The sequence below is a fragment of the Zophobas morio genome, unplaced genomic scaffold, assembly GCF_036711695.1.
Source record: "Zophobas morio isolate AGI-343-1 ecotype UQ-CSIRO unplaced genomic scaffold, CSIRO_AGI_Zmor_V1 ptg000030l, whole genome shotgun sequence".
Classification (NCBI taxonomy): Eukaryota; Metazoa; Arthropoda; class Insecta; order Coleoptera; family Tenebrionidae; genus Zophobas; species Zophobas morio.
This window is the reverse complement of record NW_026972135.1, coordinates 9,429,186-9,456,238: the sequence shown is the minus strand read 5'-3', so window position 1 is coordinate 9,456,238 and position 27,053 is coordinate 9,429,186. Positions and strand designations below refer to the sequence as shown.

The 27,053-nt window shown below is 34.0% G+C and overlaps 1 protein-coding gene across 1 annotated transcript; it reads right to left on the bottom strand.

The window, feature by feature from the left end:
* Positions 1 to 1,526: 1,526 nt before the first annotated feature.
* Positions 1,527 to 18,268, bottom strand: LOC135138981 (phospholipid-transporting ATPase ABCA1-like). The gene is made up of 23 exons (XM_064069042.1): positions 17,853 to 18,268; positions 16,952 to 17,268; positions 16,701 to 16,895; positions 16,382 to 16,650; positions 16,090 to 16,330; positions 14,937 to 15,110; positions 14,686 to 14,882; positions 14,237 to 14,486; positions 14,028 to 14,182; positions 13,826 to 13,975; positions 13,484 to 13,694; positions 13,180 to 13,426; positions 13,062 to 13,129; positions 12,502 to 12,611; positions 5,331 to 5,562; positions 4,374 to 4,679; positions 4,097 to 4,324; positions 3,664 to 4,017; positions 2,752 to 3,215; positions 2,554 to 2,701; positions 2,244 to 2,487; positions 2,013 to 2,190; positions 1,527 to 1,952 (listed from the first exon to the last, which is right to left on the bottom strand). The coding sequence occupies exons 2-23, from the start codon at positions 17,256 to 17,258 to the stop codon at positions 1,770 to 1,772; spliced, it is 4,911 nt and encodes a 1,636-aa protein (XP_063925112.1). The 5' UTR covers positions 17,259 to 17,268; positions 17,853 to 18,268; the 3' UTR covers positions 1,527 to 1,769.
* Between the last annotated feature and the right edge of the window lie 8,785 nt (positions 18,269 to 27,053).

The following is a 27,053-nucleotide window of genomic DNA, read 5'->3' as shown; positions in this document are numbered from 1 at the left end:
AACAGGTCGAAACATTTGAGATGTTTTGTACATCCTGGCACGTAAAATGTCAGTGGTTAATGAGTAGCAGCCATACATTACGAAAATATATAACACCAAGGTGTAGACTCAAAATATTTGGCCGACCCGAAATTTTGACCCACCAGCCGCCACTGAGTTATACCATTCACAATCGAATGCTAAACTTGAGATAAAGGTGCAACAGTGACCTGTATACAGTTTATAGTTTGATCGTACTGACGATTTTATGTTTACGCGTTATGTGGATGTAATTTTTACCGCTCACAGTTTTAGTTTTTTGTAAGGTACGTACCAGTTCTTTTATTTTACAGTAATAATGTTCATTAGCTGTAACTTTTAAGGTGTCGTTATACACTAGCAGTTTTATACTTTCTATAGGTACATCAAAAGCTTTTAACTTTGAAAACATTAGGTTATGTACAAATGTACAAGAGTGCGCAATACTTGCGATACGTAGTCTACATATGATACTATAATGAATTATTTAACTCTACTACTTTGTACTGCTTCTCAAGTTGTGTGGTGGTGGTGGTTATGGTGATGTTTGTTTTTTAATTTTTACTTCCTGAGCGTAAGCGAATGAAGTATTGTAATCGAGTCCGTCGACCGACTCTCTACTTTTACGTTTTCTCGAATTTCAAGACCCCTAGAGTACGAAGAAATATGGATCCCGTTGTATGTGTAGTCTGTACTTACTTGTCCCTATTTATTTTCACCTTAGAAATAAAGATTTTTTTCATAAATTGTAATGCGCACTCATAAGCGTTCAAATGCGCACTCTTGTGCAGTGGACTGTCTAAGAGTGCGCATTTACACATCTTGAGAAAAATTGAAATTACTCTTAAAATATAGTGGTCTTGGGACGTACAATTAAATATATCTGATCTCTAAACATGTATATGACGAACCCATATCATAAAATTTGTCTATCCAAAAAAATTAAAAAGTTATTGACAGTTTTACACTAAGTGCGTACTCTTGTACACATTTACCCTAATAAAAATGTGAGGTTGCTATCACATAGATCTTTTAAAGTGATACAAATTTGCTCCAAGAACTACAGGTTTATCTTTGAGAATAAAAAAGTTACAGGGGTTGTATCAAATAAAAGAAACGCTCTGTATAGTAGGTACCTGTACCCAGATACTTTACACGAAGCTTTTAAAACTTTACACGGGATTCGTTACTTTTTCGAAAAGTGTTACGTTGCATGTTTAGTTAATAATAACTAATATTGCAAATGTTTATATTAGAGCAAGAACAATTTTATTTATGCTATAGCAAAATCAAAAAAATGTACCTATTTATGCAACGATTTTCCTTTTGAAAAAATGAAAACAATAATTATTGTTTCATTAATTTTGTAATAATAATAGCCACTATCTTATAGTACACTGAAGAAAAATGAAATTATTGTACTCTATGTTGGTATAAAATCACCTATATTAAAAGAGTAGATAACTTTATCTCGAGAACCAGAAAGTAGTAGGTACACACAACAAAAATTAGTGAAATATAAATTTTATTTAAATTTACTCTAAAACCGTAACAATATTTTTCAGTGGGATATACTGAAATTTCAAATTATATCTATACGTTTTATACATTTATACATTCAAATGCAGCTCCGGTTGTGCATGCCACATGGTAGAAGTAAAAGGGGACCCTACTAATGCTGGTTCCTGAATATATTATTTGGTGCAGTTTACGTGTATCGAAATACAAAGTAGATACTTATTTGCTATCAACTAAACTGATGTTTTAGCCTCATCTTTAGTTTCAGCAATGGTTAAGAATATATCTTCTAATGAAATTGCATTCACTTCATAATTCACCACTTGTTCTTTATAAATTTCCTTCATCTTCTCTAAGTTAGAAAACAATCCACTCAACCTTTGGTTATCCTGCAGGACTTCGTAAGTTAATGTATTCTATAAATATAAAAAAAATCTATCTACTTGGATTTTTTTTTAAATAATATAAAACCGTACAGCGTATTCCTCTTTCAAATGAGCTTTTAATTTTTCTGACAAATGCTTTTTAATTTCTTCTGAGTTGCTTGTTTCACTTTTAAGTGTCACAACAATTTTAAATCCTTTTTGGTACTTATTTTTCAGAGACAAAAGACTCCCTTGATCGTTAATTTCACCACTTTTCATAATTGCTATTCTACAAACAAAATTTTCGTTTCAAAGTTTAATACATCATACCTAGATACGTACTCATCACACAAATTTTCACATTCTTCCATGCTATGAGAACAAAGCAAAAAAGATGATAATTTCAACTGCTTGAATAATGACAATATACGCCAAAATTTTCTTCGACTTGCTGGATCAACACCACTAGTGGGTTCATCGAGGCAAATGACTTTAGGAGATCCTAAAAATGCCATACAGCAGTTTAGTTTTCTTTTATTTCCTCCACTGTATTCAGAACATGGTTGATCAGCGTATTGATTTAAACCTTAAACGAGAAAAAAATGTACACATATAAATACACATGTATAAGACTAAAATATAATTTTCTTACCAAACGAAGTCAATAAACTGTCAGTTATTTGTTCTATGCGTTTATTCTCAAAACCTCTTAGGTATGCCATAACACGTATTAGTTCTCGTCCGGTTAAATAGTAATTCATACAATTTTCTTGAGGGCAATAGCCTATTTCTTGAGAGTACTAAAAAATACACAATGACGAATAGGTTCTGTTTTTAAGATTTTTATTACCTGTAATTGGTTTATTCTTAATGGCTTTCCGTCTTTTTTTGAGTTTAAAATAATACTGCCACCGTCGAAAAACAAATTTTTTGTTAACATACGGATTGTGGTAGACTTTCCAGCACCGTTGACACCAAGTAATCCAAAGCATTTATTATTTTTCAAATAAAATTGTAAATCTCTCACTACGATTTTGTCTCCAAATGTTTTGGTTAAATTTTTAACTTGAAGAGATGCATCTTCGATGAAATCTTCGATTTCAGTTTTTTTGTGGCGGTAATTAAATATTTTAATTGAGGGTAGATGTAGATATTTTAAGGCATGTACAATTTTTTTGTAAGGTTCACTATTTATGAAAATTAATAGTGCAAAATATAGTCCAAAAGCCACAAACATTAATGCAAGATCCTCTCCAATTCCCAATTGTTTATTTCGAAAATAATTTTGGTATGTGCGGCATTCAGTCGTTTCTCCTGAAACACAGAAGTATTCAGTCGACTAAAAAACGTTTACTCTCAATGTACACAATGACCCATAAGCGATTTCCTATCTGAGATTTAGCGACGGTTTACTAATAATTTACTTTTATTGTTGTTAAAATTTGATTCTATTGTAAATCGTATTTTTTTGTAAATTTTCATAACATTGCATTTTTTTTGTTATACGAGTATTTATCACAGTTTATTTCAGAGATCTATTCTAAGATTAGTATTAGGTTTTAAAGGTAATAGGACCTAATATAACCAAACACTACTGATTTGTTGTCATGAATTTACAACACTTAAACTGAGTTAAAATAAAAGGCAGCCCTCTTGTCCAAATTTTTGTATATTACAAAAATTTAAGCTGAGAAAGGTTTCTTCCATGGGCAGCCAATATAACCAGAATTGCATAAACAAATAATTAGTGAGAAGTACATACCATTGCAACAGGGATTTGGATTGGTGTTGCAAATATAATCTCGTTTATTTGGGTCCATGTATTTCCAGTTGAAATTTTCAACGTATTTCTTCGCAAACTTAAAGCTTATATAACTCAGAGCAAATTGGGGATTTATTGCTATTAACACAGGTTTTAAGCAATTTGCAATTTTAATATAGTACTCTTGTTTCCAATACTCCACGGCAGCGGTGATTAATGATGGAACAATGCCGAAAAACATACCCAACATAAGAAGGAGGGCAAATGCTCCTGTTGTTGTTTTTCGAAAACTAAATAGATAGGTAAATGGCAAGGCTGCTATAATATAAGTTTCACATATCACAAACATTGCCCCTGAAAAAATACAAAGTCAATGGTAACTTGGATTATTAGATACGAGGTTTAAACAATAATAATAGTACTTGACACTTACATATGTCTGCTGCATTGAAAGCACGCCAATTATAGACAAGTTGATTTACTAATAACAGAATGGAAAACAACATCATCATGGGAACCAGTGAAAATACTACGTCAAAGACAACATTTGTTAGCCAATAGAAATATGTTCTAATTCCTGCAGTAATTTGGATCTGCATGAAATGTGTTGATACTTCGGTATACGGAAACACGATAAAATTACACATTAAGAAAAGTATGCCTATAAATTAAAGTGTAAATTATCAATTCACATAAATGAATCGTCTTACTTATAGGAATCAAGGTTAACCACACACTTGCAACGTTTTCCTCGGACAATTCAAAAGGTGCATCTTGAGAGCGCAGTGGTTTCAGGGGCGTATTATGTGTATTAATGGAAAAATCACTACCGAGCCATGCCTTAGCAATTGCATTCGTTGCAAGATTGATCGAAATTGGTACTCCATGCAGTGATTCGGATGAATACATGGCATTTACTATGACAACCCTTCCATCTGACGTACGGTTGAATTCAACCGCTGCGATCATGTGCTTCATGTAAAAGGCTATGTTTTTGACACCTTCTTTTATTATGTCTGAAATCATAAAATAAATTTTAATTTTTGTTAATACCTAATCATCTTGATTTAATCTAATTTGACGTGTTGGTTGGGGAGATATTACTAAATTGGCAGTTAATGCATGTCAATATAAATTTAGATAGGTTCTATATCAGCACTTGACGATTTGACTAATGGTGCTATTTAAAAAAAAATAGAGCTTGAATATGTTTAAGTACATAACCGTTCCCGACTTCCCGAGATATTCAATTGCTTCCATACTTTTTAGCAACCCTGTATATTTGGAAGTTATAAATGATATTTAATTTCAATTAACCTATGCGGATAGCCACATTCACGATGTTTCGATCAATGTTGAAATGAAACGGTAAAACATATATTCAAACATTAATAATAGCTCATTATGGGGCTTCGAATTTCTGAAAATATTTGATATAAATTAATACACATTTAGACAAAATACGTACTTCGGTGTACATATTTTCGTTCACAAATGCTTGTTAAATTTTCTTTAATGAAATGGGGAAATTAAAAAACAAAATTTGAAGACAGTTGTTTTTTGGTATTTCATGAGTCATGACAGAAACGATATACGGTGTGTATTTATGGTGCGCAACCCCAACAAAATTTCACACAAAAACAAATAAAAAAATGTAGAACACATACCATCGGAAATATTCTCACTGTATACGGCTTCTCCGTTTTCATCGGTTATAAATTTTTTATAGTGATCTCTCAAGTTATTGATAACAGGATCTGAAGACTTTTCACCACCATAGTACACTTTGGGCTTTCCATATACTTGCAAGGAATAGTTAATTGATGGACCACCACCATCATAACTGTCTGAGTTTGATAACCATATGGCCAATAAAAAAATGCAGATAGAAACAAAAAACTGAAATAAAATTAATTAAAATTTGTTAAAATTATCCCCGTTAATTATATAGCGTGTTATTGAAAGGTACGTACAAAATAAAATCGGCAATTGTGTTTAAGCGAAAATTGTAAGCGCGCAAGCGCCAGCTGGATCGCAGCGTAGCGGGTGAAACTCACCCTGTATGTACAGTCCACTCTGTACAGTCCACTAGAGACATTACAAATAAACATACTTTTGAGTCGGACCGCGTGTCTTTTTTTTGTAACAAAACGGACCTGACCAGCTTGGGTCCCAACATAGTTTTGGTCACTTCGAACCGGATACGGGACTGTGCAAAAACCGCGACCACGTGCGTGATATTGTTAAGGCCAGTCCTTAAACCACGTATGTGCAATTGTTAAGGCCAGTCCTTAAACCACGTGTGTGCACTTGTTAAGGCCAGTCCTTAAGCACGTGTGTGCAACTGTTAAGGCCAGTCCTTAAAGAACCACGAGAAACATCAACATCCTCGGGGAGAACAGGAAGCCATCCAGCGAGTACCAGCACCAAGTGAAGAACCTCCAGGTCAAGACATCAAAATCAAGGTGAGTGGTTCACTATCCAATCTACAGTATATCCTATCGAATTCGTACGTACGCATCGTGCCGCGTTCTCTTTGTGTACTATCCGAGTTGGGATAAATTACCACAATGACACAAACGGAAACAGATATTGATATAATTAATTCATTAAAGAATAAACGGAATTTGATTAAGGCAAAAGTGCAGAGAATAATGGAATACGTCAACAATTTTGATGCGAATGCCGATTTGGAACAACTTGTTTTACGCAAGACAAGTCTAGAAAATTGCTTGCAAAAATTTGAAGATACGCATCATCAGCTTCTCTTATTAAAGGCCGCGGATGTAAGTACCGAACAGGAGGCTGGCCAATTTGAGATCGAATACTATGCCACAGTGGCAAAAATCAATAAATTTCTCAATAACAAACAAACCAGAACGCCTGAACAAACAAACCATAAACATAATATTAATTTGCCCAGTCTTAAGTTACCTACATTCAGTGGTGCTTTTCACGAATGGTTAAGTTTCTACGACACTTTTAATAATTTAGTCCACAAGGACGAACGCTTAACGGATTGTGAAAAGCTCCACTATTTGAAATCCTGCCTTAGAGGTGAAGCACTGAGTTCAGTGGAATCGTTGGCAGTATCGAACGCGAATTATAATGCAGCGTATACAATTTTAGAGAACCGATTCAAAAATAAACGGTTGATTGTGCAAGACCATGTCTATTCAATATTAAATTTTCCGATAATTAGCAAAACATCTGATTCTAGTTTAAGACAGCTTCTAGACAATTTAACTATCAATTTAGAAGCATTAAAGTCTCTCAATATCCCGGTTGATACGTGGGACGATATATTAATTCCTATTATAAATACTAAACTTGATTATAACACAAAAAAGGAATGGGAAGCTACTCAAAATAAGGAACTTCCAAAACTGGACGAATTAAAAACTTTTCTTGAAAAGCGCAGTCAGTTTTTGGATTCTATTAATTCCGCTATTAAAGCGAATCACAACAATACTCCGGCTAATAAACATCATTTAATCCACAAGGGTAGAACAGTATCACATTTTGCAGGCTATACAACAAATAAGTATTCTTGTGTCTTATGTAAAAAAAATCATTTGTTGTTCCAATGTTCCCAATTTTTAGCTTTACCGGTTACAGATAGAAAGAACTTCGCAAAAAATAATAAACTTTGTTTTAATTGCTTACGAACGGGGCATCAAATTAGCGCCTGCAAATCCACAAATTTATGTAAAGAGTGTAATCATAAGCATCATTCTCTGCTACATCAAGTTGAAGACATTCAACAACCAGAAATTGTTCCGTCAACCTCCTCTGTAAATGTTGCACAATCTGGTGTGAATCACAGTGTTGTTTTGCTATCCACGGCAATAGTTTTAATTAAAGACAGTTTTAACAGGATGCGAAAGTGTCGTGCTTTATTAGACATGGGGTCGCAGTCCAATTTCATAACCGAAAGTATGGTTAAAAAATTGGGTCTAAATAGCGAAAACACAAATTTGACAATTCTGGGGGTACATAGCGTAACAACGACTGTGAAAAAACAAGTTAACGTGAATTTTCATTCGACTTATACGGCCTTTTCTTCTAACATTAACTGCTTTGTAGTCCCACAAGTAACTACCAATTTGCCAATGCAATCAGTTAAATTATCAAGTGAATCGATACCACCTGGAATTCAATTAGCAGACCCAGAATTTTATAGCAGTAAACCGGTGGATTTATTGATAGGTTCAGAAATCTTTTGGCAGATATTAATGGAAAATAAAATTCTTCAATGTAAAAACCGCCCACACTTTCAGGAAACGTTGCTTGGGTTTATTGCGGGCGGTGTCATTAAGTGTAATCCTATCCCAGTAACAGCATGTCACTTTAGTACCATCTCTTCACTAGAAGGTCAGGTAGCGAAATTTTGGAATGTAGAGGAAATGAGTAATAAACCCATTGTGTCAAAGGAAGATATTGCCTGTGAGCAATATTTTCAACAAACATGTCACAGGCAAGATAACGGTCGTTTTGAAGTTTCTCTCCCATTTAAAGATGATACAATAGAACTGGGTAATTCCAAAGAGATTGCCGAAAAAAGGTTTTACAACCTAGAAAGAAAACTTAATAAAGCGCCAGAGGTCCAAATTCAGTATAAAAAATTCATGTCGGAGTACGAGATATTAAACCACATGGAATTAGTCCCAGATGCTGATTTAAATAATCCCAATTGCTATTACTTGCCACACCATCCGGTGATAAAAAATACTGCCATCACTACTAAATTGCGCGTAGTTTTTGACGGGTCGTGTAAAACAACTAATAATAAGAGTCTCAATGACAATTTAATGATAGGGCCAAATCTTCAACAGGACTTATTTTGCATTCTCATACGTTTCCGACTTCACAAATATGTATTCACTGCCGACATTGAAAAAATGTACCGCCAGATTATGGTAAAAGAAAGTGATGCTAATTACCAACGCGTTTTGTGGCGAAATAGTTCGGTTGAAGAATTAAAAGCATTTAAGTTAAAGACGGTAACGTATGGAACATCATGTGCTCCATATTTAGCAATGCGCTGCTTAAAACAATTAGCTTTAGAAAACCAACAGTCTTTTCCACTAGCTTCCTCACATATTTTGAACAATTTTTATATGGACGACCTTATATGTTATAACAATTCCATAATTGATGCCGTCAAATTACAAAGGGACATCGTTCAAATTCTAAGTCAGGGCCAATTTAAATTATATAAATGGGCATCAAATGATCCCGCATTAATCCCATCACAAAATAATCAGTTGGACAACAGTGTAGATTTTAATATGGGCGACGATATAAAAACATTAGGATTAATTTGGAATGGAATGGAGGATCTCCTTAAATATACCATCAAGACTGATTTGACAGTTAACAATTTTACAAAGCGCACAGTACTTTCTATTATAGCTCAAATTTTTGACCCACTAGGTCTAATTTCACCCGTGGTAATTAAAGCAAAAATAATTATGCAAGAGTGGTGGATTCTTAAAATAAGCTGGGATGAACAGCTGCCACAAGAGTTTCAGGTAAAGTGGGTTCAATTTATGGGAGAATTATCCGGACTAAATGGCATAAGAATTCCGCGCAATGTAATAATAATGTACCCTGCACAATTTGTTGAATTGCACGGTTTTTCAGATGCTAGCATGCAAGCGTACGGAGCGGTAATTTTTGTAAGATCTTTAGATCATAATGGCACTTACCATGTGCGTCTACTGTGCTCGAAAAGTCGAGTTGCACCTTTAAAAACATTATCGTTGCCCAGACTAGAATTATTAGGTGCGCTGTTACTATCAAAACTCCTTGAGAAAACTTTATCGTCATTTGATTTGCAAATAAACCACTGTTTTCTATGGAGTGACTCTACTATTGTTTTAAGCTGGATCTCAGCCCCTCCACATACCTGGCAAACATTTGTTGCAAATCGGGTTTCAGAAATTCAGACAATAACTTCCAATGCTACTTGGAGTCACGTAAGTACCAATGATAACCCTGCCGACGTGATTACGCGAGGTATGTCCCCTCAACAGATTAAAGACTACAATTTATGGTGGGAGGGTCCAAGGTGGCTAAAGCACGACTCATCAAAATGGCCTGTTTCTAATCAAACTCGTAACGATGAGGTACCGGAAAAACGGAAAATTACGCTGGCCGCGACAGTTAATTCTAGTCGGTTAACTTTAAATGAATGTTCATCTTTTAACAAATTAAAATCAGCAATTGGCTGGTGTTTCAGGTATCTTTATAATCTTAAAAATCCAAATAATAAACATAGCGGCGACTTATCTATATCTGAATTGCGGCAAGCACATGTGTTCATCATAAAAAATATCCAACAGGAAGCTTTTCATGAGGACATTAAACATTTAAAAAATCATAAGTCCATCTGCCAAAGTAGCAAATTAATATCACTCGATCCTTTTCTTGACTCCGATGGACTATTACGTGTCGGAGGTAGACTAAATAATTCATTTTTAGATTACAATGTAAAACATCCAATTCTTTTACCCAATAAGCATTTTGTAACGGATCTAATAATTGCTCAAGAACACAAATTACAATTACATTGTGGGCCACAGTCGACACTGTATAGCTTAAGATTGAGGTATTGGCCAATCAACGGACGTAATAACACCAGGCGAATTATTAGAAATTGTGTAAGCTGCTTCAAGGCTAATCCAAGGGTAACATTTCCAAAAATGGGCGATTTACCGAGTGTGAGAGTCGAACCGCTTCGACCGTTCATAAGAGTAGGCGTAGACTATGCTGGGCCATTGTTAATAAAAACAGGTTCAAAAAGGAGCACGAAGTTGGTAAAAGCATATATTGCCCTATTTATATGTTTTACAACTAAAGCTGTACATCTCGAATTGGTCAGCGATCTGAGTTCACAAGCCTTCTTGGCGGCCTTTAACCGTTTTATTTCAAGAAGAGGGAATGTTCTGGATTTGTTTTCGGATAACGGTTCCAATTTTATCGGAGCAAATCGACATTTGCAGGAGTTGGGACGTTTTTTAAAATCACATACGTTTTATAATGAAGTGATTAAACCACTACAAGCAAAAAGTACTGTTTGGCATTTTTTACCGCCACGTAGTCCCCATATGGGCGGCTTATGGGAAGCTGGGGTTAAAACAGTTAAGCAACATCTGAAACGGACTTGTGGTAATTCATCTCTAACGTTCGAGGAATTGTACACATTGTTGACGCGTATCGAAGCTTGCGTAAACTCTCGTCCATTGTCTCCTATGTCCTCGAATTCCAATGATCTTACACCCCTTACCCCTGGCCACCTTTTAATCGGTGAACCACTTACGGCTCCAATCGAACACCCTCTGCAAGAAATCAAGGTCAATAGGTTGACACGTTGGCAACGTGTTGAGGCTTTGCGGCAACACTTTTGGTCCAGGTGGTCCAGAGAGTTTTTGAGCCAACTTCAGCAGCGCTCTAAATGGAGAACTTCAACGCCACCAATTTGCACCGGATCCTTGGTGGTACTGGTGGAGGATAATCTGCCTCCATTGTGTTGGAGATTGGGCAGAATCGTCGATCAACATCCTGGACGTGATGGTGTTGTGAGAGTGGTTTCAGTGAAAACCCGTGCGGGAATAATCAAACGATCGGTGGCGAAAATCTGTGTGTTACCTAATTCGGAGAACTGCAATCGCGATTAGGGTCATAATCATTGTATTGTGTATTAATTTAGCTCGCCATGTAAATATATATGTTTTCTAATTATTTTATTTTGAAGGCTTGAAGCCTTCAACGGGGGCGGTATGTTTAAGCGAAAATTGTAAGCGCGCAAGCGCCAGCTGGATCGCAGCGTAGCGGGTGAAACTCACCCTGTATGTACAGTCCACTCTGTACAGTCCACTAGAGACATTACAAATAAACATACTTTTGAGTCGGACCGCGTGTCTTTTTTTTGTAACAAAACGGACCTGACCAGCTTGGGTCCCAACAAATTGGTCTCCAAGCAAGGGTGCTAAAAGTTAAAAAAAATTTAAGATAAAAATTATTAAAATTTATGTACAAATTCGTTGTACGCCTTTGATAAAAAGATCATCTTTCGTTTCTATGGCAACATTTAGTCTTGACAAAAGTTTTATTGTTAGGATTTACTAACATAAATTAATTTTACCTATTTATCCTTCAGTAGCGTCTAAAAAGGTTGAATAAGGGTTGATTTTCCCCTTATAATTTAGGTAACACAAAATAAATTTTTCAGGCTTCTTCGACTTCGCGAAGAACTGTCCATTTTGTTGTACGTACCTTTCAATAACACCCTGAATATAAACATAACTAGAGTTAGTTACATACGATAGGTAAAATAGTGTTTAAAAAAAATGCTTTTATGACTAACACAAAGTTGATAGCACATTTTTGCTTCTCAGGTGTAAGCGGTGGAAGCAAATAATAGGCTCATCTGGCGGCTGGCTACTTTCAAATTTTCTCGAAATTTTATGACACCGAAAAAGTAGATCTCGCCTTCCGTATCTATCTAATCCTAAATAGATTATGTCAAAATGTACATCGTGACCAACAAGTACTATTTCAGTGGGTATTAATGAATTTGAAATTATTAGAGCTGACACTTTACCACACTTCCTGTTTTCAAAGCTCACATGGTTGAGAGTTTAGTTTACTTTAAAATTTGTTATGTTATTGATTATTATCTATTAAAATGTTATAACTAGAGTTTCTTGAACACTTAAAACTGACAAAGCGCCAACGCTTTCAAGTTTTCTGTAGGGTTTTAAGTGTCCCAAATAGTTACTCTGGCTGGTACTGTACTAATTTTTCATTACAACTAATGACGCAAATACTTACTAATGGAATCACATTGAGATACTTTTTCTTAAGGAAGTAATAACGTTTTTTTATTAGTGCTAAAAGTTGATTTACACTGCGAAGTCTACCATGCAAATTTGCTTGCCAAGCTGGAACAAAAAAGAATACTGATAAAATTTTGAAGTGGTGTCGCACAATTACTAAATGTGACTTATTACTAGTGTAGATATCCATGATGCGTAAAAATCAAGTTTGTAACAATAATACTAATAATGTTAATATAATAAGAAATATGAACCAAATTTTTTTGAAAAATTTAGGAGTTTGCAGTTAGTAGAAACATTTTTTTGTTTGCCTTTTTTCTTTAAATACATATGAGAGGATATTAAGGTTTTAAAATAGAATAAGAAATCAGTCAGATTTCATAAATACAAAAAATTAATTTGATTGTTATTTCAAAAAAATGATTAAGTAGTTTAACATGGTGTGTCATATTTCGTATTTGTATTAATAGTTTCAAACATATGCGTGTGAATACCAAACTGAATCATTCAGTATGCTCAAAGTTGTACAGACGAATATTACTGGATAAAACGTACCATTTTCCGATAAAGTTTCTATTTCTCTTTTAATTTCGCCATCAATGCCATCTTGGTTAGTACCAACCCTACAAAAACCGTAATTTAAAATGATTGCACGTCAGTCACCGATTCTCACTTTAAGAACACATCATTAATAGTTGTTAAATCCATACTAATGCTTTGAATTCCTAAAGTATTTTGATTCTTTTCCAAAGCACTAATCCCTCCTGCAAATTCTTCTTGCTTAAGTGGCAATAGATAGACGACGGAGTCTTCACTCTGCCGAATCTTTCGAACATCTGGAAAATGCGCTTTGACGGTTTTCTCTATTTCACTTTTATCAGCATTTGAATCAAGTAATAAATTTAAGCGATAACCAGTATCTAAAATTTTGTCACATGTAAGTTGTTTGTAAAAATAAAACTACAAAGATTACTTACTGTACTTCGTCTTCAGGTTTGATGGTGTGTCATAACATTGCAATCGGCCGTCTGCCATGATGGCTATCCTGTCTCCAAGTACGTCAGCTTCTTCCATAAAGTGTGTAGTTATCAATATGGTTTTAGTTTTTCTGTACTCCAGCAGCAAATTCCAAATTTTTCGACGAGATTCTGGATCCATTCCAGATGTTGGTTCATCCAAAATCAAAATCTACCAAAAACTCTTATGTATATATTTTGTACGATTTTTGAAAAGATATTTATTTAACACTAGTTTGAATATGATACAATGTAGATATGTAATATAACCCCCAAAAGATTTTTACAGCAATGAAACATTACCTCTGGATTCCCAATTAAAGCCATTCCAAGACAGAGCTTTCGTTTCATTCCGCCAGATAAGGAGTTTACCATTGTATTTGCTTGTTCGTAAATTCCAAGCTCTAGTAACATATTTTTGACATCTTCATTGCCATCATTGGAACCTTTCAACTACAAAAAAAAATGATATAAGAGGGTCCATAGTTTTAGGACCACTACCTACTTTTGCAAAAAACCTTAGATGTTCTTCAACAGTTAAATCTGGGAACAGTAGATTGTGTTGTGGGCAAAGCCCCATTAGGTGCCTAACGTCATCTGAGTGTGTCTGAATGTTTTTGTCATTAATTAACACAACACCATTTGTTGCGTTGATCATTCCTTATGATTTTGCAGAATTAAGTCATGTTATAAACAATTGCGTACCTATATTACCTGTTAGAATAGACATTGTGGTGGTTTTTCCAGCACCATTTTCACCTAATAATACTGTTATGCGATTTTTGTAAATATCCATTGTTAAATCATCCACGACCACACAATGGGAGTATTTCTTCTGAAGATTAATAATTTGAATACACGGTGTTTGTGTTGATCCCTTTTCAAAATCTTGCAATAATTTCCCTGTCGATGCGTTTTGAACTCGATTTCCTCGCTTCAATTGCCCAATACTTTTTTTTACAAACTAAAACATTTCATGACCTATAAGCAACTACAAAGAATTGTGATAGAAAAAAAGAAATATTCATCAAGCATTCATTTTTGAGACTATCAAACGTTCTTGAAAGGGAGTTTTTTCATTATAATAAATTTGTACATCATAATTCTAATAACGAAAATAAATTTGCCACAAGAAAAGTAATAAACTCAAAAAAAAATCTTACAGTCACAAAGCTGGTTAACGGGAAATAATATGATTTTGAAATTCCGTACTGTCCTGGTTTAACATTTTCTATGTAAAGTGTGAGCGTCATGAATAACACTATGTCACATATCAGCATTATGAAAACGTTTCCCATCGTTACATCGTTATCGGCTCCACTTCCTGGCTGGAAAATATTGCTCCACTGAATGCCAACCTCTAAAAATTGTATTGGCATAATTTGAATGAACATCGAATTGTGACTATAATAACCTGTCATTTCATATAGGAATATAGAAGAGTAACCATAATAAAGTGCCATATTAGGGAAAATAGCAAAAGGGATTTTATATTTCCACTGTAAAACTTCATGGAAACTCAAAAACGATTGTGGTATAAAGTATGATAGAATCCAAAATAACATTCCGACTATTGTTGCAATGGAAGCTGAAATAAATTATTAAAAAAATATTTTCAATACACAATAAAAAACTAACAAAACAAACAAACATATCAGCAAGTTAACAAAAACGTAATAACTAGTCAACACACATATAGTGGACCAAGAGCTATAAGGTTATATGGCCATCATAAAATCGTCCCATTGTGTCGAAGTTAAGTTGTTTACAATAGAAGAGGTTTTAGGATCGTAAATAACGCCACTAATAAATAATAACTGCAGCTCGACCGGCTGTTGTGGTTTCGTTCAGGGGTGGCTTTCACTAAATATGAAAATCTACCACTCCACTATTTCTTTACTACCTGCAGCCGCTCAGGGTTCCGAAATAATCACTCGCTTTGAAAGCCGGTCCTGTTAAATGTGAGCAAGAAATGTTTAGAAGACGATTTATTGCCAACCGGTAAGCTTAGTGCGAACCACACAAAGGAGGTATTTATTTGCATTTGCGGTTAACTACTTTTATGATGGTCATATAACCTTATACCGTTTGGACAAGTATACAAAGCATTTTACAAGCTTTATGAAAAATTGATTGTACTGATGTGTTTTGGACTGTGGTGAGAATCTTTACACAACAAAAATTTCACATTATTAGTCCAGTGAATCCGCAATAAAAACTTTTTTAGGTTAAGTAGGGGATTCGGTCGTGAGTGTCAAATGCGGATAAAAAAAATAATTGCACCGCATGATATTACCCCTAATTCCGAAAAAGTTTAACACTCATTCTCGACTTCTTTACGAAAACAAAAAAAAAGTAGCTCCCTTCCCAAAATGCATGGTCTCAGTTATCTTAAAATATGATATTTAGTTGATTGATGTTTAGGAGTGTCAAAAAATTACTAGTAACAAAATGTAGGTATGTGGAAAAGCACAAACGAAATTAACTACCAAACGAACCCTTCCATCCATGAAGTTTATTATATTATATACCTAACATTGAATTTTTATCCAGATATATATACTTACGTGTGTCAATAATACAGGCAATCAAAAAGCAGAAGGTTATAGTTGCCATACAGTACAAGAACAAGAGTGTAAACAAAACTGTGCACTCTGAATGTTCGATCAATGAATATGAGACTCCCCACAGTGGCACTTTCATCAATACCACAATTATTATAATGGTGAATATAGTGGTCATCAGAGCGTGTATAAACCATCCCAACCAGATTAAAGATGAATTCAAACCAGTCATTTTCATATATTCCTAAAAAATTTTATACAGTAATATTTGTAAGGAATAGCATATAATAGGTACTTTAGTTCCTAAAAATTTTTCTTCTCCAACTCGTTGTAATACTGACGGAAATAAACACATGAAACTCACAATAGTTATAATTGGTAAAAAGTAGACAAATAATTTATTGACTCCGGAATCAATTGTGCGAGGTGGATCTGGAAATCTTTGTAAAGAAAAATCAATCGTTTTATGTTCCGCTCCTTGATTATATAAATGTAATTCCAGGAAAGACGTATCTATGGCTATTTGTAACGCAGCAAAACCTTTATATATATAATGATTGACTCCTGAAAACGGATTATGTTTATTACAGATTACGAAAACTTACGACACTTGCTTTCTTTTTCCGAACTGAACTCAGGTATAAATAATTTATCAGTGTCCCATTTAAAATATTTAGTATAAAGTGTTAGGTCATAATTCAAATGATGTGGATCGGTGACATTAAAATTAATAGCAGCTATCATGGTTGTAGCATTTTTTCCATCAAACTCTAGTAACAGTTCATTGTTAGAGGCAAATTCTTTCACACCTACAACATAATACATAGTAAATTTAATGTTTTTTTATTCCTAGATAATTTATTACGATCTCCTGGTATTCTAATTTTGCTTTGAATTCCATTTATTATTGTTCTTGTAAAATTCGTGCCTGGTGCGTACCAAAAGTTTATTTCCCCAGCATCTAAGTGAGAATATATGTCGTATGTGTCCATGGGCTCATAAAATGTAGGTTCTTCGATATGTATTTTATTCATTCCATTAACTTTTGATCTAGCAAAGGCCACTACAACGAATAATATGATCGGGACCACAACTTCACATAGAGTTAAAATCCAGTGTCGTTTTCTGATGATTAAATTTTTTGATACTATTGCTGTTAATTTTCGCCACATCTTGAGCTTGCTGCAAAATAAGTGTGTTAAAGCTGTCACGTGAATGCTAAGATTTTTTAAAACTAGCGCCAACTATGTATGTCGTGGGACACCTTGAATTTAATATTTTCGAAATAAAAAAATTAGTCGAAGTTTATTTCGACAGAACTTTCCTTCAAAATTAATTTTGCGAATTTTATTTTTATGAGAACCCCTATAAACTGATTTATTCATTAATTTTCTGACACAATGACATCATCTCAAAATTTTGCTTAATAAATCTTATCTAAAATATGCAAAATATTATGAATGTATACTTGTGGTTTATCAGTGCATTCATACTTTTTAAAATTGCTTATACAGGATGACTTAAAAAAAAATTAAGTATAGCAAGGAGAAAAAGAAAATCGTTTCAAAAGAATATTAATCGTTTGAAAATAAAATATTGTATTTCATTCGGAGTTTGGAGTTTAAGTGACATTATGTGGCAGACCTAATTCCCCTTGCTATTGCTTGGCATTTAATTGTCCATATTTCGGCATATAAGCATCTGTTAAACTCCTAATCAATTAAATCTAATATCTTATCTTATTTTATTTATAGCATGTTATTTACCAGATTTTTCCTTTATCTTGATTAGATATGTAAAATACAGGGGGCCCTCCTAAGGTAAATATTTATGAAAACAATTAATTGTTGAGTTCTTAAACTTAAACTATGGTACAGTTAATAAATCTTAATGAAGTCACTTATGAGAACACGTTCACTAAGCACTAGATTGTCAGTTCATTGCATGGAATACCGTACAATTACTATAACCGTTTTAACAATTTTAATAAGCAAACACTGTGTGCTTGTTCAGCATTGACGATTATAAACAAAAGGTAATCGTCAAGAAGCTGAAATTGTACGAAGTTCCGGTACCGCGTCATGTTATGCATCGTGATTCACTATTATACACTGCATATAGAAACTAAAGGAAAACTAAAATAAAAGTCGCACTACACAAAAACCTCACAGGTGCAGCAGCCTATCTGATAAATGTTTATTTGTTATCATGTATATATACCTATATATATATATATCTTATCGACAGATAAATAGCGACCTCTGCAAATATATGTAGTAGTCAAAAATTATTATTATAATTCGATTATCTTTGAAAATTAATCTGCATGTCTTTCATATATTGTAAAATGTAAACAAAAAAATTGCGGATATGAACATCGAATTTTATGATGTGCCCCTTTATATTGTGACGTTTACCGGTAATAATAATAATAACATTTATTTACTTCTGGGACAAAAAAAAATGTATGAGGACGTCAAAAAAAAATAAGTAAAATGAGACATCACACTAAAGAGAACATCATCAAATACAAAAAATACACTCAAAAAAATTAGTACAAAGAGGACATAAAAGAAAAAAAAATCACGCAGCGAATCAACTGAAAATAGCCAGTAACATATGGATTTCGAATAAGACCACTAATGCACAATTCTAAAATACTCGTCAACTGTGTAAAAGCATTCAGATATTAAGTACTGCTTCAACAATCTTTTGAATGATTGAATTGTTGTCACATTCTTTACATACTCAGGCAGCAGATTGTGTGCTCTAGGACCCATCAGATGTGGTGATCTAAAAGTGCATTCATACCTACTGCTATCAATATAAAAATTATGACAATATCTTGTATTTAAGCCGTGTCGTTCTTGTGATGATGAAAAAGATTTTTTGTTATGAAACGTGAATACACATAATTCATAAATATATATACTTGGAAGTGTCATAATTTGATACTTCCTAAACAGTTCTTTACAGCCGAAAGTACTAACAACCCCAGCAATAATCCGAATTACCCGCTTCTGTGCAATAAAGACTTTCGGTGCTAGTGTTGACCAGCCCCATAACAGAATACCATACCTCAAAAGAGATTCTACTTTTGCAAAGTAGATCATTTTCAGCTGGGCCTCCTCAAGAATATTACGTAAATTACGAAACAGGTATGATGCTAAAGCTAAAGATGTGACTACATTTTGACAATGTTGTTTCCAGTTCAGGCATTCGTCAAAATGTATACTTAAAAATTTTGTAGAGCATCCATTAGTAATGAGGACCTTATTCTTGTAGTTGAAAGTAATTTCTGAACAAGCCTTTTGACGATTATGAAATCTAATGACTTTGGTTTTATTTGTATTAAGAAATAAGGAATTTCAGCTAAACCAGTTCTCAATTTTTTCAAGTATGACATTACCATTTTCTTCCAGGAGCATATTGGATTTGTTAGATAATATAATTGCCGTATCATCAGCATACATTATGTTTGCGTCAAATGCATTTTTCAAGTCATTAGTATACAAAATATACAAAACAGGGTCCAAAATTGAGCCTTGCGGAACACCAGTATTTATACTGATTTTATCTGAGTGAACATGGTGCTGATGTTCTTTTGTAACGTAGTTAAGGACAACATATTGCATCCTGTTTGTAAGAAAACTTTGCAACCACGCCAGTGGCGTGCCATTCAACCCATAACTTTTTAATTTAAATAACAGTCTGTCGTGATTAACACAGTCAAATGCCCTACTGAGATCGCAAAAGATCCCAACAGGGCATTCACCGGCCTCTACAAAGCGAACCAGGTCTTCGTAAAATGAAACAGTTGCGTGTTAGTAGATTTCTTTTTACGGAAACCATGTTGTTTATTAGTCAAAATATTGTTCAAAATATTGTTTCTTTCAATGTGTAGAAGGAGTCTCTCCAAAAAACAGTATCCAAAAATCTTTGAAAACGCAGTGGAAACTGTAACTCACCTATAGTTTTTCATCAGCATACGATCGCCCTTTTTATAAATAGGAACCGCTTTACCTAATTTGAGACACGTTGGAAACTGACCTGTACAGTGAGAAAGATTAACCAGATAAACCATTAGTTTTACAATGTTGGAGATTACTTTCTTTAGCAAAAAGTTTGGAACTTCATTTGCTCCAGAAGAACTTTTATTTTTTAATTTTCTACACATAAGTAGAAGTCAGATTATTAACTATAGTCCATGCAGATTTGATTTTGTTGTCAGAGTTTATAATTTTGTTTTGAAAATATCTCTTTTTAGTTTCTTTAATTAGTTTCCTATTTTTTGGTTTTTCAAATTTATACACTGGTTGTAAATCAGGAAAATCACTTTTTAATGTAAACAAATCCTTCAGTTTCATACTGAACAGTTTAACCTCATTATTAATCCAGTCATTTTTATGTGAGCCCTTGTATTTATTTCTCTTCTGTAATGGAAACATCTTGTCAAAATAGTATAAAAATGTATTATAAAAATATTGAAAGGCTGAGTTAAAATCTTCAATAAGATATAATTCATTCCAATTTTCTGTAGCTAAAGCATTTTGAAAATTATATAAAGCAGTCAAGTCGCTGTAATTTCTCGAGGTATAAGATATGTTGGTAAGTATTTTTAGTTAAAAAATAATAGTCTACGTGACACAGAACCGTTCTGTGATCAGATAAGTTGTTATCGAAAACATAAGCGAAATCTACGTAGTGTTCACTGACGTATACGTGGTCTATTATCGAGATTGAATTGAGAGTAACACGCGTTGTCCAAAATACTATAACCCGTATTCAGCGCCATTCTTTAAATTATTGTTTATCAATTTTTTTAGTAATCAACTTATTAAACTAAATAATTTTTTAAATCGATATTTTAGTGAATGCCCTATTCACTATCGTTTTTTACGCTTCTATTAACTAATTAATAACTTAATGAACATTCATTTGACAACGTCGCAAAATTTGTTAAAATCTCACTATCCGTTGCCTGGCTTACGAACACATGCATTCTTTGGCCATATAGAAGGATTCATGGCCTCATCGAAATTATCCCTATAAATGCTCACTTTGAACGATGAGTATATTGTTGCGTTTCTGGACTCCAATTTCATACATGTAACCTCAGGGAAATGCGGTCTCAGATACTCCTGAAGTGCTTCACAAGTTGTTGTTGGATCCATTGTGTTTGATACACTGAAAACTGATTTTAATAAGATCGCTGATGAAAAGATACGAATGTTACATCAATCTGAGATGGATAGTGCAACTGTCCCATCATATTCGAAAATCCTGAAAGACAAAACTCAACGGGCAGTCATCATTAAGCCAAAAAATATCATACAAACTACAACTCTCACTAAGTCCGACATTAGAGACAACATAAATCCCTTGGAATCCCAGTTATCCTTCACGAAAATTAAAAATACGCAAAGTGGTGGAGTCCTGATAGGATTTCCTTCTAAGGAAGAAAACGATCGTTTTAAAAAACGTGCTACTGATAAATTAGGAGCTAACTATGAAATCCACGAAATTAAAGGTGTGCAACCCAGAATTAAAATTGTCGGGCTATCTCAGGAATACCTCGAAACTGAACTAATCAATTTTCTCGAACATTCTGTGAAAAGTAAGAGTTTCTCATTGAACTATCATCCTGAATGTAAGCTACTAAAACAGTGGCCGACAAAAAAGAATTCCAAAGTATACCAAGCTGTGTTACAAATCGATCAATCTACATACGATCTCATCATGAAAGCTGGAGGAATATTCATTGGGTACGACTACTGTTATGCTTACCACGCAATTGATATTGTTCGCTGCTTCAACTGTAACGGCTTCAATCACTCTTCAAGAAACTGTCGGCAGCCAAAATCTTGTCCGAAGTGCGGGTTAGAACATTCTGTATCTGAATGTAAAGCTCAAACTCTCAATTGCATCAACTGTAAAAAAGCAACAAAAGATAGTGACACTCAGCACAACACAAATCATGCCGCATGGAACAACAGATGTCCTGTATATCAAGCTGCAATAGATCAATTTAAAAAAGAAAATTTCCTACGGCAATAGCAATTACTTACAAACTCATCAACATGTGTACTGGAATATATAAATGCTTCGAATACTAATACCCCAGGTGAGCCCTTGCCTAATGAAACTGAAACTGCTACTGAATTAAAACAATTCTCCTTTGCATACTCAAATATCGCATCAATAATGGCAAAATTAAACTCCCTAAATTTATATTTACAGAATAATAGAATTTCATGTTTAGCTATATCCGAAACATGGTTGAATCAATTGGTAATAAGTTAATTGACTTGCCTGATTATCATATCTATCGTTGTGATCGAAAAGGAAATGGAGGTGGAGTATGTATTTTACTAAACAAAATTGATTTTCATAATTTTAGAATTTCTGAAATGCATCATAATATTACCTCATCTATTTCATCTATTTATATTCACTTATCTTGTGTCAGTATTTCATCTGATGAAGCAGCTACATTCAGAATTATGCATCGTCGTTCTCCACATTTAAAAATATTATGTGTTCACTGCATTGATATTTTTCAGTCGCCTCCTTTTTCGCCCACCGCATGTACATTTAATGATGCAGCCGTGGAAAACAATATCTTTTTGAAGTATGTGCGTAAAATGCTAATTGCTGAGATTAATCCCATAAAAGAAAAATTAAATACTCTACCAAATGTTTCTTCTAAAATTGGAGTTGCTGAAGATCAAGGAATGCAACAATTACTTTCTGAAATTCAATTACTTCGGGCTGAGGTCAATGATCTGAAGGAGCGTAACCTTGACCTTGTTAAATCTTGCCAAACTGTTAAAACTTCAGAAAGTAATACTGATCGTTGTAAGGATAGTAATCATATCCCCACTTATGCAAATAAAGTCTCTTCTCAACCAAGCAAGGTAATAATTAGACCAAAAAAGCCTGATCAATCTCTGTCCCAAACAAAATCTGATGTTGTAAAAAATGTCAATCTGGTGGATGAAAACATTATAATTAATACTGTGAAGCCTGTATCTAGTGGTGGCATTCTCGTGGAATGTAGTAATCAGTCATGCGGTGATAAATTAAAACAGCTAGCTAGCGCTAGTTTAAGTAATACATATGAGGTAAAACTTGTCAGGACATTTAGACCTTCTGTGCGAATTGTAGGAATGTCAAAGGATGTTACCAAAGAATCTCTTCCCAATTACTTATTGAAACAAAATCCTGGAATTTTTTCTTCTTCTTCCTGGTGTAGGGTACTGCGTTACTGGAGCACTTTTAAAGATAAATCTGTTTTTCAGGCAGATATTGAAATTGATACTTGTGTGTATGAGAAGCTAATAGAATCTGGTCATGTCATTGTTGGGGTTAGTGGCTGCAAAATTTTTGATATGGTCTCAGTTCCAAGATGTTATAAGTGCAATGGCTTTTTCCATAATGCAAAGCAGTGTAAAGGAGTTATTTCGTGTCCACTCTGTGCTGGTGCACATCCCGTAAATAAGTGTTCTATTAAGGAAGATGAAACAATTGAAAGGCGTTGTAATAATTGCTTGTCGCTAAAAAATTCTCTGGAATCTATTTCAGACTTTAGAAATGTTGATATCAATCATGCAGCGTGGGAGTATGCCAAGTGCGAATCGTATAAGTTAGCTGTTGCGAAATTTAAATCTTCATACTTCAAAAGTTCAAAAAACTAACTAATTGCTCTTCCTTTACATGTTCAAACTCCATCCCTGTTATCAAGTCTGCAGCCTCTGTCCTTGAAAATAGTGTTGGCTATACGTATGAGACTCTTCCTTTAGCTCCTTTATTTCGTGATAGTACCGATGTGAACGTACAACATCTGGGAGCAAACACAAATAATGCAATAACACCTACATCTACATCTACGGGTAATTCTCAGAATCTTGATGTTACAGATGGTAAACATACATCCTCTTATAATGACGTGTATATTTTTTATCAGAATGTTACAGGGGTGAAAACAAAAACTGTGGAATTATTAAAATCTTCTGTAGCTCTTTCAGAGCCAAATGTTATTATTGCTTTGTCTGAAACTTATTTAGATGATTCGGTACATAATAATGAAATATTTGATAGCTCATTATATAATGTTTTCCGATCTGACCGACGACGTCAGACTAATAAAAAGAAGGGAGGAGGAGTTTTGATTGCATTAAATGCTAGCATTCAAGCATGGCCTATTAAGTTGGATGTATCTGATATAGTTAACATTGACATAGTTCTGGTTAAGTTGAAATTACAGCTTAAAAGTTTAACAGTGGGTTGTGTTTATATTCCTCCTAAAACTAAACAATCTGAAAAAGATCTCTTCTGTGAATTACTTCTTTCTTGTACGGAGTTAATTGACAACAACGTCCTGATAATTGGGGATTTTAATGTTCCAGATTATTTTAATTCTATGTCAACAGGTGTGACTGGGCCAGAGTCTCAACAACTGATCAATCTATTGAATTTGCTTAATTGCAACCAATTTAATAATATACTGAACTGCAATAATCGTTTGTTGGATCTTGTTCTATGTACAGATAGTTGTTTAGTTCAACGGATAGAACCAATCTTATTACCAGAAGATCAATATCATCCTACTTTGTCTATTAAATATTCACTTCCTACAAAAATTAATACCGTATCACCTAACAATGTTTTGTACTATGATTTCAGAAATGCTGATTTCAGATCTTTATATAGGGATTTAACGAACTTTGAATGGTCAACTCTGTCTACTTTCAATAGGGTGGAGGATGCAGTGCAATATTTTTATTGTGTGATTTACAATTTATTGGAGATATATGTACCAAGGAAACGGAGAAGGAGGCGGAAATATCCAGTTTGGTTTAGTAAAGAAATCAAAACACTTATCGAACGTAAATCTGTCTACTGGAAAAGGTACACCAAGAAAAGCCAAATATCAGATCTAACAGAATATAAAAGGTTGCGAGCTATGATAAAGTTTAAACAAAAAAAAGATTACAGTTCATATCTGGAAACCTCTGAAAGGGAACTGAAAAACAATCCCAATAAATTTTGGAGTTTTGTAAAAAATTTAAAGAATGAGGGCAGGCTTCCTCGATTAATGACTTATGGTGGTATGCAACTAGAAAGTCCCAAGGATATTGTTCACAGTTTCTCGCAATACTTTGCATCAACCTTCGCTAATCATAACAATGCTCCTGTATACAATGTTGATGAAGTACCAATCAATTCCATGATGTTTGATTTAATTGATATCTCGGAAGATGAAGTGCACGCTGCATTGAAAAAGATGAAGTCGAAATTTACATCAGGTCCAGATGAAATTCCGTCATTTTTCGTCCGAGATTGTGCACCTGTGTTGTCCCGACCTTTAAGTGTACTATACAATATGATTTTAACTTCTGGATCTGTCCCTGAATGCTGGAAAGTATCAAAGGTGGTGCCTGTGTTTAAGAGTGGCAATAGATCTGATATAAGCAACTATAGGCCTATATCTCTTATTAACAACTTTTCGAAAGGCCTAGAAATCATTATCTACAATCGGTTGAACAATCATTTGAAGAATAAATTGTCATTAAATCAGCATGGTTTTGTGAAGGGGCGGTCTACAGTTACCAATTTAGTAACTTTAACGCATAATATTCGTGAGGAATTAGATAATCGAGGGCAGATGGACGTCGTATATATGGATATCACAAAGGCTTTTGACCAGTTGGATCATAAATTGTTAATTCATAAGCTTAAACACTTGTATGGATTTTCTCTGAAAGCCATAAAATTTTTTACAGAATATTTGAAAGGTAGATACCAGTTTGTTGAATGTATGGGTTACAAGTCTGTAGAATTTGGCCAGAACTCGGGGGTACCCCAAGGGTCTGTGCTGGCACCGTTGTTGTTTGTTGCCTTTATTAATGACATTTTTGATGTCACCGACGTTAATTGCCTAATGTTTGCTGACGACCTAAAGGTATTTTGCAGAGTAGGAAGTAATGTAGATTGCCAAAATTTACAAGCAAATTTAGATCGAATATTTCATTATTGTCAATTTAATCGATTGTCTATAAATGCCTCGAAATGTAAGGCAATTACTTTCTCTAGAACTCATAATCCTATACTATTCGACTATAGCATTGGGAATACTACAATTCAACGAACTCAGCTTTTCAAGGATCTAGGATTAACATTGGACTCGCAACTTTCCTTCGCTAAACATATAGAATTGATTGTGTCTGCGGCTTATAAATGCTTGGGATTCATAATAAGAGCCTCCAAGGGATTTAAAGGACCTCAAACTATAATAAATCTTTATTTTGCACTTGTAAGATCGAAAATGGAATACGCCAATATTGTGTGGAACCCTATTGCAAAATATCAGATCGATTCTCTGGAAAAAGTACAGAGGCGTTTTGTAAAATACCTGGCATATCGAGAAGATGGCGTATATCCTGTAAGACACGCTCCACAAGAACAATTACTTAGGAGATTTAATTTACTTCATCTAAATTTGCGGAGAATTATAGGTCTTATTATGTTTTTACATTCATTATTAAATGATAAAATTGATGCCCCTGCTCTACTAGAAAAAGTCAGATTTTGGATTAAGCGCGGGAATTTACGAGACAAAAGTTTATTTTACACGAATCAAGCAAAAACTAACATGCTGAAAATGTCTCCCATCTACAGGATGCAAAAATGTTGTAACAAATTGCTTAGAGAGATAGAATTTGACATTCATACAGATACCAGTACTAAGATAAAAAATTTAATAATAAAAAATATTGAATCAGGCAATTTGAGAGTGACTGATCTTTAGGTAATAACGACTGATTAGGTCAAGGTTCTTGAACTTTTCTTCTTCTTTCCTTTTACCGTAATGGTAATTTTTGTTAGTTAGTTAGTTTAGTTTAGTCTAGTTAAGGTTATATTAGTGTGTTAAAAAAACTCCATAATTGGGCTAAATGCCTGTCGGA

Excerpts from the sequence above, each read along its gene's own strand:
- LOC135138981 (XM_064069042.1), bottom strand. The coding sequence starts at position 17,258 with ATGTGGCGAAAATTAACAGCAATAGTATCAAAAAATTTAATCATCAGA. Across the intron at positions 16,651-16,700 it reads GTTCAGTTCGGAAAAAGAAA|GAGTCAATCATTATATATAT; the intron begins GCAAGTGTCGTA and ends ATCCGTTTTCAG. Across the intron at positions 4,325-4,373 it reads GTTAACCTTGATTCCTATAA|GCATACTTTTCTTAATGTGT; the intron begins GTAAGACGATTC and ends TTTAATTTATAG.